The sequence below is a fragment of the Scyliorhinus canicula genome, chromosome 20 (assembly GCF_902713615.1).
Source record: "Scyliorhinus canicula chromosome 20, sScyCan1.1, whole genome shotgun sequence".
Lineage (NCBI taxonomy): Eukaryota > Metazoa > Chordata > Chondrichthyes > Carcharhiniformes > Scyliorhinidae > Scyliorhinus > Scyliorhinus canicula.
Window position 1 is genome coordinate 54882559 of NC_052165.1, and position 13609 is coordinate 54896167.

At 45.1% G+C, this 13609-nt stretch overlaps 1 protein-coding gene across 9 annotated transcripts in view; it reads right to left on the bottom strand.

Annotated features, from left to right (window-relative positions):
* Nucleotides 1–13609, bottom strand: part of erc1b (ELKS/RAB6-interacting/CAST family member 1b) — a 1169759-nt gene that overhangs the window by 684943 nt on the left and 471207 nt on the right. For 5 of the 9 annotated variants that reach the window (XM_038780201.1, XM_038780199.1, XM_038780197.1 and 2 more), the window contains one exon: nucleotides 6704–6757. The exons of the other annotated variants lie outside the window; for them this stretch is intronic. In XM_038780201.1, the coding sequence (XP_038636129.1) occupies nucleotides 6704–6757 (54 nt within the window). The remainder of the gene's footprint in view (nucleotides 1–6703; nucleotides 6758–13609) is intronic. 9 annotated transcript variants of the gene reach the window in all.

Consider the following 13609-nt stretch of genomic DNA (forward strand, 5'->3'; position numbering starts at 1 on the left):
AAGAAACACCCAGATGATTGTCACATAAGAGTTTCCAAACTTCAATTCGAAAAACATGCTTTAAAATCTTCTCTCACAATAATGCTTTCACTCAGTAGTTTGGATTCCAAAATCCAGACCAGGCTTTCCAAGTGGCTCTTCTAAACAAAGCTTTTAAGAGCAATCATAGTCCAGAATTTCAAGCCTACCTTCTATCAAGGCCGAAAGAGATGTTCTCTTTTTAACCTTCTAAAGTCAAACGCTTCTAGCAGATATGTGGGAGCTGCGTTCTCTGTAACAATATCACCAACAGCAATCAAATTAGCTAACTAAAACTTAAAAGCTTCTCTACCTTACAAGGCCCCAGTTGCTAAGTGACCATGGCTGGATTATATATTCTTCACTCCATAGTCTTCTCTAAGCACAATAGAAACAGAGTTGGAACTTAACCAACCCCCACACATAACTTGTCCTGCGTGAATCTAAAGGACGAGTCTTTTGTCGCCGGGGTGAATTTATGGTTTTGCAGATGTGGCCATAGTGAACATTGTACCAAGATTGAAGTGGTGCCTAAGCTGGTTCCAAGTCTTTTGTGTGGCCACCACGATGGGTTTCTTGGAGGGATGGCCCCATACAGGTGGTCTCTACCATTTGCACCCATTCCGCCTCCGGCGCATGCACCAACTCTTGCACCCATTTTGCATTCGCCGCCCAGTGCTAGAATAGGACGTTCGGCAACACCGACCCCCCATACACCTCCTTTTTTGCAGGATGCTTTTACGGATCCTGGGATTTTCTCCCGCCTGCACAAACGGCACAATTAGTTTATCTACCTTGGTGAAGAAGGCCTTGGGGATGAATACGAGGAGGGATATGAATAGGAAGAAGAATCTTGGCAGCATGTTCATTTTTATTGCCTGCACTCTTCCCGCCAGGGAGAGTGGGAGCGAGTCCCACCTCCGCACGTCTCTCTTTACATCTTCCACTAGGCTCGACAGGTTCCACTGATGGATCTGTGTCCAGTCGTGGGCTATCTGGATCCCCAACAATCAGAATTTGGTTTGTGCCAGCTTGAACGGCAGCTTCCCCAGCTCTGATCCTCACCCGAGGGTTCACGGGTAAGATTTTGGTCTTATTCAGGTTGAGTTTGTGACCCGAGAAGCTCTGAACTCTCTCAGGAGTTCCATTATTTTTTTCCCAGCTGGCTAGAGGGCTTTTAGACATAGAGGAGTAGGTCATCTGCATAGAGTGAGACTCTACGGGTTGCTGGGCGCAGCCCATCTCCAACCTTACATCCATGCAGTGTGGAGCGTGTTCTGAGATTCCTATTGTGGAGTATTCTGCCCCTACTACTCCTGGAAGCAACGATTTACAAAGAGGTCGAAAACGCCTTCTCCCACAGGGGCTGGTTTAGCACACTGGGCTACATCGCTGGCTGATAAAGCAGACCAAGGCAGGAATGTGGCGACTAGGGGCTTTTCACAGTAACTTCATTGAAGCCTACTCGTGACAATAAGCGATTTTCATTTCGTTTCATTTCACAAAGGAGAACTTCCCCAGACTGGTTAACCTCCATGGCTTCCACCCTCCGAAAACCGCTCCATAAAGATTTTCCAATCCTTTGCCATTCCCGATTTTTTCCCCTGATCTGGGGTTGGACACGTCCGTTATTGGGTCCTGTACACAGTGAAAGTCTCCCCTATAATGAGCTGGTGGAATTCAAGGTCGGGGATCTCCGCCATTGTTTTAAAAAAAAATGAAGTTGGTGTTGTCCCTGATAGGGGCGTATATATGTCCCTTACAGTACACCACTATCCATCATGTACCGTTTCCCTTGCGTCCGTCACCATATTTGTCATTGTAAAGACTGTCCTCTTGCTAAACAGAATGGCCGCAACCCTCATCCTTGTGCCAAAGCATGGCAGATAAGTCTGTCCTACCCAGATTTTCGACATTCAGTCGGTCCTTCTCCCTCAGATATGACTCTTGGAGGATGATTATGTTGACCCTCAAGCTTTTTAGATGATCAAAGACTCTGTATCTTTTCACCGGCCTATTAAGTCCCCTTACATTGCAGGTGACTATGCCGATTAGCCGGGGTGGGTCGGTGGGGGGTTCTGTCCATTTCCTGTGGATACAGCCACTTACATTGTGGACGTACCCCTGCATGCAGCGGCTTCCCTTTGATAGTGGGCCATCCAAGATAGCCACCATTGTCTTCCTCTATCAAGCCGTCTCCCTGTGTGACCTTTGTAACCGGCATTCTACCCTCCCCTCTCCCCATCTAATCCCTGACCACCCACCCGAGCCCTTGTTAACTCCCCTTTCCTTTCCCCGCACCCCTATTACCACCCACTTGCCCCCCTCCCCCACTCCTACCAGGCGCTCTCTCCCTTTCAGGAGATGTGTCGCAGCTCTCCCCCTCACCTTTTTTACTCCCGTAAATTAGCCTGCGACCAGTGTGTGGCTTCCCCCTTGGGAGCAGCTCTTTGTGTTCTCAGCCCATTTGGTTTCTCCTCCCCCTCCCTCTTCTAGTTTCTGATTATCTTTGTCCATCCCCACTCAGATTGTGTCGATTTTAAGGGAACAAAAAGAAAGTCAAGGTTGAAAGTTCCTGATTGTCCCTTATTGTTGCCTTCCTAGCCTATTCTTTCAGATGAAATTCTCTTAAATTTAACGTGCAGGTTCAGTCAGCAATTAAGAAAGCAAATGCAATATTAGCATTCATGTCGAGGGCTAGAATATAAGACCAGGGAGGTACTTCTGAGGCTGTATAAGGCTCTGGTCAGACCCCATTTGGAGTATTGTGAGCAGTTTTGGGCCCCGTATCTAAGGAAGCATGTGTAAGCCTTGGAAAGGGTCCAGATGAGGTTCAAAGAATGATCCTTGGAATTAAGAACTTGTATGAGGAACGGTTGAGGACTCTGGGTCCAGCGCCGGCCCTAGGGTTGCTGGCGCCTCGGGCAAGCTGAACTTCGGTGCCCTTTGGGGGGGGAGGGGCGGGGCCAGGGGGTGGGGCCAGGGGGGGGCAGGGGGGGGCGGAGGGGGGGACCAGGGCCGGAGAGGGGGGGGGGCCGGAGGGGGCCCGAGGGGGGGGGGGCCGGAGTGAGCCCGAGGGGGGGGGGGGCCGGAGTGACCACCGGCGAGCCTGGATCCATCCGCCATGTTGGTGCGGGGCGGCCTGAGGGAGGGCGGCCACCGCGCATGCGCTGGTTGGCACCGGCCCAACTGCGCATGCGCGGGACCCGAGTCTTTTACGCGGCGCCGGGTCTCTGACGCCGGTCACGCACTCCTTCATGGCGCCCCCTAGCACATGGCGCCCCGGGCGACTGCCCGAGTTGCCGGTACCTTGAGCCGGCCCTGTCTGGGTCTGTACTCATTAGAGTTTAGAAGGATGAGGGGGGTTCTTATTGACACTTGCAGGATACTGTGAGGCCTGGATAGAGTGAACGTGGATAGGATGTTATGTTTCCACTTGTAGGAAAAACTAGAGCCAGAGGACGTCATCTTGGACTAAAGGGACGATCCTTTAAAACAGAGATGAGGAAGAATTTCTTCAGCCAGAGGGTGGTGAATCTGTGGAACTCTTTGCCGCAGAAGGTTGTGGAGGCCAAATCACTAAGTGTCTTTAAGACTGAAATAGATAGGTTCTTGATTAACAAGGGGATCAGGGGTTATGGGGAGAAGGCAGGAGAATGGGGATGAAAAATTATTAGCCATGATTGAATGGCGGAGCAGACTCGATGGGCCAAGTGGCCTAATTCTGATGACATAGGTCTTATGATCTTATGGTCTTATTCGCTTCCTCTGGCGTGTTAAAGTAATGTTCTTTGCTACTGAACGTGATCCATAGACTCACCGATGTACAACATGCCAAATCGCACCCTATTGTTAAATCAAGCTGCTTTGTCCCCCTTGAACTCAACCCATTGCTTGGCTAGGTCAGCTCCAATGTCTTTCCCACCTACACGACCGTTCGCTCCTCGCAAAGTTAAGTACCCGCTCTTTATGTTGAAACTTGTACAGTTTCGCCCCTGGTGGATCTCCTAGCTTGGGCTTTTGCCAGAGTGACTTATGGGCTCGATCTGCCTCTGGGGGTTTGGAGAAGCCTTCCTCTCCAACCAGTTTTCCTAGCATCGTACATAACGATGTATTCTGTCTGGTTCCTGCCTTCTGGTTGCCCAACAATTCTCAGATTCTGTTGACGGAACCTGTTATCCTGATCGGCCACTTTCTCCTTGAGCGCTTTCTGGGTTGTTACCGACGATGGTAGCTGGGCTTAGAGCGAAGTGATCTGCTTGTTCTCTTTTGTGGCCGCTTCCTCCAGGTCACGCACCGTCGCTTCCTTGGTCTCCAGTCTCTTCTCTGTTCTTTCTATCGCCTTCTTTATGGAGGCCAGTGCGGTTTAGTAGCCGACCTCATGACAGACACGTGAGGCTGTGTGTTCCTGGAGCCCTCTCGAGAGAAGTTCCATCGACTGCTCAATCAAAGGGTGGGCCGGCATTTGTGTTGGCGACACTGCTCGGTCTGCCATACTCTGCTTTGCACTACGTACCCCTTCGTTCTGAGGTTGGGGTCTTCCTTTCTTGGCTTTTACTATGTTTTCGGCTCCGCGGCTGGCTCGACGGCATTTCAGCCAGTTGTATTTTAGTTAAGGGTGGGTTTAGGAGGGATTTTGTTGCACTTTTGTCTCCATTTAACTGAAAGAAGTTTCCAAGAGCGAGCCATCTTTAATGTGACTGCTCAGTTCATGGCCGCAACCGTAAGTCCTCCAGTGTCCTGCTAATGTAACTTCAGCGAATCTTTACAGAATATCCGGAAGTCAGACTGAGACCTTATGACATATGGGGCCAGGATTTTCAAAAATCGCAGTCGCTGAGATTGTCTCAAGATCCAGTGCTTTTGGGAAAGTTTCAAATTGTCATGGAGGGAGGGAACTGGCAAATCACTCGCTGCCAATTACTGGGCCATTAAACAACCCACCAGCCCATGGCACAAAATTACTTGCTTGCACACTTCTGTTCCCGCCACATTTAGGGAGAACATTTTGTCTCTTGAGGCAGCAGGGTACCCTCTGTATTTGGTGGTGGGTTAAAGTTGTAATTCCCATTTTTAGCAATTCATGTGTGTTCCGACAGTCTGTTTTCTCTTCATGGTTAGCCTGTGCTGACAGATTAAACTTCAGCACCATTTCCACGTTGAAGAATGCAACAGTTACAAATACCTCAGGAAAGATTCTGAGGAAGACAGTAAAGAAACACTTGTATTTTGAAAAAAAAGAAAAATATGACATTTGACTTGAGGCAGGCCAACTGCGGGAAGAGAAATGTACTTCACATGGTATCTTGTAAAAAAAAATGTAAGGGTACGAAAATGACTTCCAACCACATTGTCGTGAAGGTGTTACATCTTCAATGCAAGCTGAAGGGTGAGTTTTAAAAGACCAGTAGGGTGAGAGGATCTTGTAACTCAGTCACGTGTACTTCCTGAGCTATCAATCAAAGAGAAAAGAGTAAGCAGCAGGATACTGTCACTTTAAACGACAGTGCTTTGGAAATTATTACAGGGCACGGCGGCGGTGCAGTTGGGGGGGGGGGGGGGGGGGATTAAACAGTTCAAACTTGCATGCATACGTTTACTATTGCAAATCTAGCATTATTTCTAAATCAAACACCACAAAAGATTGGTTCATCATATTTCAAGCAGATCCAATCCTATATCCTCAGCATCATTCGCATTTATCAAGTTTGTCCTCAACATGAGAAATGATTTAGGTACAAGTTCTTGCTACAGTTGGTGAAACAGAGTTAAAACTGGATTGTTTGAATGAAGGAAATACAGGTTGAGTCACAAAATCAATAGTTTTATAGGCATATATGGACACATAAATACAATATTGAATTGTGTAGACGTCAAGTACATTATCTGCTTTTTTTGGTTAAAGGCAGTACGTTTACAATAGTGAAGAGTGATTTAAACTTATCATATAGCAGAGTAAACGTTGGGCGAGATCTTCCAGCTGTTCATGCCGGCGGCATATTCTGCTTCTGCCGCCGGCGCACCTCGCCGCATGTTCCCTGATGGCGTGGAGTGGATTCAATGGGAAATCCCATTGACAGTGGGGGGACCAGAACATCCCGCCATTAGCGGATCGCCTCCTGCCACAAAGAAACATGTTGTGGGAAGATCAGAGAATCTTGCCCATTATTATCACTAATTAAGATTGAATATGGGAGTCAGGGAGTTTTACCTGTTTTCTCGTCTTTGCATGCAGATATTTTCAAAAAATCGGTGCAGACTCGATGGGCCGAATGGCCTCCTTCTGTACTGTATGTTCTATGTTTTATTTATTTAAAAGGTTTGTGCAAATGTGGTGGACATCAGTTTGCATTCCAAATTCATGTTCTTTCACTGCACCTTCTCAGAGTCCAGGGATATTGAGCTAGTGTCTCTTGCACAGTTTGATTTAGGAATGTCTCCCACCTAGCTGACGCTGTACTCAAAGTCAGAACTGAAGTACACTAACAGTAGTGATAATTCTTGACATTACTTGATTTCTAAGTATAATGTGGTAACAGATGAACTGCAGAATTCATCCTGAAGTACTACAGGTACATGAACAATGGAAATCTGACAAAATCATGTTTTTTTTTCTTGGTAGGAATAACAGACAGCACGAAATAATGTGGATGAACTAGAATTTTAAAAAAAACTCTTCCCATACCTTGAACCATTTAAAGCCAAAGTTGTTGCACTCATGCAAACTTTCATTAACATGCTTCGCACGGGCATTGTGTAGCATAATGGAATAAAAGAAAGAGAAGCATGCAAAGTATTTACTAGAAGATCAGGAAGGAGCAATTAAATGCATTACCAAATGTAAATTCCATTGTTTCACAACTATTTACACATATATACAATTAATTTAATAATCAGCATTTTACGCACATACTTGGACTGCTCAGTTGCCATATTGAGGTGTACAGTAATGTAAAAGGTAGAAAATATTTTAAAAGACTATTATAGTTAAATTATTTCAGTAAAATGTAGGCAATTTGAAAAAGATCAGAAATCCTTAAAAATATTTTAACTATGTTCTTTCACCCAAAATTTAAACTTTATTTATTTTTTCATTTCATTCCTCATCACCCACTGTTTCGCTGTTCCAAATGCTGCTCTTGTGCAGTCTAAAGCAAAACTCACAAGCCGATTCCACTATAACTCTAGGGGCATGGTCAATCATGTTATCATAAGTAGTAACATAGCAAGTTTCAGAACAATTTTCCAGCGAAAGAAGTTAATATTTTGAAATGTTAGTCATTTGTGCACATTTCAATATGGTAGAACAGAGGACTTTATTTTTGTTATGACATTAAACAATATGAGCACGCCATATAGGCACACAAATACATCTATTTCATTATAAGATGTAACATAATCTTAATGGATAGCTAGACCATAAGACGTAGGAGCAGAATTAGGCCACTCGGCCCATCGAGTCTGCTCTGCCATTCAATCATGGCTGATATTTTTCTCATCCACATTCTCCTGCCTTCTCTCCATAACTCCCGATCCCCTTACTAATCAAGAACCTATCTATCTCTGTCTTAAAGATACTCAGTGATTTGGCCTCCACAGCCTTCTGCGGCAAAGAGTTCCACAGATTCACCACCCTCTGGCTGAAGAAATTCCTCCTCATCTCCATTTTAAAGGATCGTCCCTTTAGTCTGAGATGGTATCCTCTGGTTCTAGTTTTTCCTACAAGTGGAAACATCCTCTCCACGTCCACTCTATCCAGGCCGCGCAGTATCCTGTAAGTTTCAATAAGATCCCCCCCTAGTTTATCCAGATCTTCTTTTCAGTGTATACCAGCTGACAAGCACCATTGGGCAGAACTGAAAATAGGCTAGAATGGATTCATCTAATGTAATGTTGAATATGTTATAACAAAATATTAAATGTCTTGGCATGTGCAATGGAAGTAAGTTTGCTTGCTTTGATAAAGATATTCACTAGATGTAGATGAATTGTGTCAACATTAATTCACAGCGATTGGTGATAATGACTTTAACATAGTGTTGGGATAGGCTTGCCGCCCTTTAATACGACTCCAGCTGTTACTATTTTTATAAGAGTCCACGATTGGGCAACCATTGAGTCTACCTTTTTCAGACAGTAAGCCCTTTCTTTGACATTTTGACAATTCTTTGACCTTTAAAATATTCAGGATCCCAAATTCCATTTTAGGACAGAATTATTCAGTGTGTGCGCTATCCACGGGCCAATCAATTTGGGTGTTGACAAAATGGTATGTTTGTTATTTTTGTCAGGCTAGGCGGAACAGTAATGTTCCATTTGGCTTCACAAAATAATCTCAGCTACTGATGAGAAAGGCTCCTCCTCCTTTGCATTTATTACTATCCCAAAGGACTGCCTCATTACCTGCTGAGCCTTCAGATGACCTGATATTGCATCAGTTCAATTCAGTGAGCTGCATCAAGGCACTGCTCTGGCACCTGAAACTTGCCAATTCAATTTAAAGGATGACTGGACCTCAAATTAGTTCAGGACTCTTCTGCCAACCCCCTCCTCTGGGTTGGATGACTAAAAGGTAAAATTCCATCCCATTGATTCATGCACAGCAGGCAATGGAGGGGAATTTCAGTGCTTGTCAAAATGAAGAATGTTCCTGGGACGAGAATGTTTTTCTAACTTTCAAAAAACATTTGTTCTGCTAGTAGGTTGATAAAGATGTAGAATGCAATAAAATTAACTATTTGAGTAACTTGCTTGATTATTGATTAGTTCTGGATTTTGGAGCTGTCGAAACAAAACATTGTTTAACTGATGATGGAGTAACTGAGGCAAACAGCGCAGATGCCTCTAAGGAAAAACGAGATAAGAACATGATAATGGAGAAAAGAGTAGAAATGTTTGCAGATAGGGTTAGATGAAGTAAGGCAGGAGGAGGATTATGTGGAGTATGAACAGCAGTTTGAAACAACTGGGCCAAATGGCTAGTTTCAACATTGCAAATTCAATGCAATGCCAGCATGATAACAAATGGCACAACAACAAATAGCAAAGTAGGTGATATAATCAAAATAAAAGAAGCAAAAGGACCCAGTACCTGGGAATTATAAAAGCTTGTCCTTTTCAATTTAATTCCGCCTTCAGAGCGGCACATAGCAATCCTGGATGTTTGCTTTATACCCTTATCAATAGTAACCATTGCAAGCTAGATCAAAGTCGAATCACAGAAATGTTACGATGCAGAAGGAGGCTATTTGGCTCACCATGTCTACACCGGCTCTCCGAATGCGCTGGAATGTGGCAAACAGGGGCTTTTCACAGTAACTTCATTTGAAGCCTCCTTGTGACAATAAGCCATTTTCATTTCATTTAATTTAATTTCTCTCTATACCTCTCCACAATCTTCATTTTAAGATTACTGTTTAATTCCCTTTAAAATGCTTCAATTGAACCTGCCTCCACCATGCTGTCAGGCAGAGCATTCCGGACCTTAACCACTCTGGAAAAGTTTTCCTTATTGTTGCTTTTCCTGGTTTTGATGTGCATGACATCACCACATTAATTGCACCTTGCTTCCAATGTCTGCTGGAAACCAAGACAGAAAAATGGTAGACACAAAAGTGGGCTCAGATATGGTGCACTGGATCCTCATTACATTGGCATGCTTGTCCAAATATTCTCACATTTTGAATAGATTAGGGAAAATGCTAGTTGTTGCACCTGAAAAAGTGCGTTATCTCAAGCTGTGTTCGACAGAGATGGTTGTTTTTAAGTTCACAATACTAAATAGCTTAATATTGTAAAGTCTCATGCCCAATCCCAGAATCATACAAGTCTTACAGTTTGACCCCAATGTTCTGTGAGCCCCTACAGCACTTAACACCAAATATCCAAGTTGAAAAAGTATCAAAACTCCATTGAACTCTACGAAATCTGTGCAGGTGAGCATAAAAACTTCTAGTGATAAAAATGAATTACAAACAACCATTTTATACGAGTGGATGATTTTGTAAAAGTAGTACGTGTGTGAGTGTAGCATGTACATGCTGTATAGTACTTGTCAATTGGAGTTTCCATTCTGTCTAGCTGTTTGTTCTTATTCTGGCATGCAGCTGATGAATAAACTGTTTAAGCTTGGCTCGCATGTTTCATCTGAACCACCTGTTTGTTTGCTTCTATATAATTCACTGAGAATTCTCAATAGTACTTGTTTCTTCCCTCTTTTCTTTGTTCATTAATTTTCTCCCCTTGCCGCCTTTTTGTCGGTCACAAACGAGTCCGAATCCAGTTGGTCAAAAGAGTACTAGGTTTATTGCAAAGTAATTATATTTACAATATACATCAGATCCCAGCCGGGTCCGCTCTGTTCGTTCCATACCTGGACAAGAATCATGAATGTCCTCCCCCCTTCTCAGCGGGGAAGCTCGTATTTGGTGAGATTCAAGGGAGACTGATTGCTCCAACCCTGTAGGTCTCGTGCGGGTTATAGCACCCCTCAAAAGTGTTAAATCCTTGGTTGGGTAGGGCTGCATGCCTCCAGCACCTCATCTGAATGGCCATCCTGCATGTGTGTCCGTAGACATTTATAGCGGAGCCTAATTCCATCCTGACAACTCATGCTAATTCCAAACATGCAAGAATCCTAATTTATTTTTCCTTCAGTCCAGTCTTTGAACCTCAGATGTTTCTGGTCTGTAAGGCTCTGCTGCTTGCTTGGATGCAGCTGGGCAATAGTATTTGTGCTAGGATATTGCAAACATTGAAACAATCCATTACACATCCCCCAACACGAACACAAAACCCACCACACCACTTGATCCTGTATGAAATCCAAGATATACTTGGCGCGATTCTCCCAATGGGAGACTAAGTGCCGACGCCGGAGTGAAACCCGGAGTGTTTCGCTCCGGCGTCGGAGGCTACTCCTCTCCCCCTATTCTCTAGGAGCGGCGGCGCGTGAATCCCGAGCGCCCGGCCTTGACGCTTGCGTCCCGCCATCCCAGGAGTCAGCCCGGTAAACCTTCGCGGCACTACCTCTTTTGCAAGAACACCCTTCCTCAGATAAGGACACCAAAACTGCACACAATACTCCAGGTGTGGCCTCAACAATGCCCTATACAATTGTAGTAAAACATCTCTATTCCTATACTCAAATCCATCGCTATGAAGGCCAATTTACCATTTGCTCTCTTTAATGCCTGCTGTGCTGCGCACTTACTTTCAGCGACTGATGCACAAAGACACCAAAGGTCTCGCTGAGTACCCACCTCTTTCAATTTACCAAAGCAGCCAATGTCACATGTATCCACATTACATTGCATCTGCCATACATGTACCCACTTGTTGGAAATGGTCAATCACTGATACTTGAGTGGCACAAATGTAACTTGCCACTTATCAGCCCAAACCTGAATGTTGTTGAGATCTTGCTGCGTATGGACATGGACTCCTTCGGTATTGGAGGAATTGTGAATGGTACTGAACATTGTGCAATCACCAGTGAACATCTTCACTCCCCAGGGGAGGCAGTGGCTTGACTAGTAATCCAGAGACCCAGAGTCTCACCATGGCAGATGGTGAAATTTGAATTCAATAAAGAAATTTGGAATTAAAAGTCTAAAGATGACCATCAAACCACTGCCATAAAAACCCATCAGGTTCACTAAAGTCCTTTTGGGAAAGAAATCTGTCATCCCTACCTGGTCTGGCCTACATGTGACTCCAGACTCACAGCAATGTGGTCGACTCGTAAATGCCCTGAGGGATGGGCAATAAATGTTGGCCCAGCCAGCTATGCCCACATCCCATGAACAAATAAAAATAAACTTATGATCTTAGGGGAAGATCATTGAAGCAACTGGGAATGATTGGGCCGAGGACATTACTCTGAGGAACTTTTGCAGCAATGATTAGCCTCCAACAACCACAGCCTTCTTCCTTTGTGTGAGGTACGACTCTAATCAGTGGAAAGTTCAACCACTGTCACCCATCAACGTCAATTTTGCTAGATTCTGTAAATATCACGCACCAGATTTACAAGGTGGGAAAGATTACCTTCCCTGTGGTTCTCATGGAATATGATCCCCCGCTGCTGAGGGGCAGGGGAATCTAATAGCATTGTATAAAAGATCAACCAGGAAGGCACCAACCAGAAAGAGACCCTGTTGGGATCTACCGGGTAGTGCAAATATCATTACTGTAAATAAATCAAATTCTTTATTTTACACATTGTGGACTCCCTGTGTCCTCATTAAACTAGCGACGAGGAGTAAACTGATTTGCTGTCGATGCTATGGCCTACTCAGCTGAGCCACCCCACCCTCCTGATTTTCTGGTCGCAGGTTGGAACCCATTGTTTCACCATGCCTCTGGGTGATTATATGCATTTGATGCTGGTGTTGAAGACAGGAACCAGTATACAGAAAGGATGCATTCCTTCTTCTGGGTCAACATCACAGAGAATGAGCATCAGACTGTCATACTGTTGATGGCCTGCAGGATGCACAATGTTCAGAGTGATCAGGAATCTTACCTACCTAGCGACGCCAGATTCACACTCATTCAACCAACTTGTGGCCCTTGTGGTGCAACACTTCAACCCAACCCCATCAGTGATCGTTCAAATATATCATTTTAATATGGCGGAGAGGCCCCTGTTGAGTCCGTCACCAAGTTCATATCATGGTTACGGAAGATAGCCGAGTTTTCAGAGTATGGAATAACTTTATCAGATATCCTCCGCGATTGTCTGATCTGCGGTATAAATAATATTGAAACACAGTAAAGTTACACATTGGCAAAACCTCCCTGACTTTTCAAAAGGTGTTGGAAACCTCTTTGTCCCAAAAAAGAGTGGAAGCCTGCTTCAAAAAATACAAGGGATGGAGGTGAACACTTTGGGGTGTCACTCCTCACGTGGTATCCCCATGGCCTGAAATGACAACCGGAGTGACTCTGGCCTCTGGGCGAAGCACTGGCCATCAAGATGTGGGAGGTCCCCAGACTCAGCTGAAGGAGATTCCGGCTCATGTGCGAGGTGTGGCTGCAGGTCTAGGCGTTACCGTGGGCAGGAGGGCCAGCACTCCAAGCGCCTTAATCGAGGTAGGCGCCAGCCCCAGGGGCGAGCCTTGCATTTGGTTGACCCAGAAGAGGCAGAGGATGAGGCTGCGATGTAGTTAAACTGTTTGGCAGGGCTCCATGTATCCCCTATTCATGTTCCAAACACAGGTGAACGGTCATATGCTCCAGATATAATTGGATACGGGAGCTGCCGTTTCTACAGTGGTGCAAAGGACCTTTGGTCTTATTAAATGGGGTGTGATCTTGGTTGTCACAGTAGCTTGTTTGGCCACTTATACTGGAGAACAACTGAATATTGTGGGACGATGCTCATCCCAGTCGTTTAGGGGCACCAATCGATTAGTCTTCCCCTCATTGTTGTGAGCGGAAGCTGCCCTCGCTTGTTGGACCGGGATTGACTACACCAGCTGCAGTTGGATTGGCAACACATTCTCCAAGAGGAATCTGGTGTTCTGTGGGCAGCATTGAGCAGGTTCCCCAAGGTTTTCCAGCCTGTCTTTGGATACAATTAAAGGGG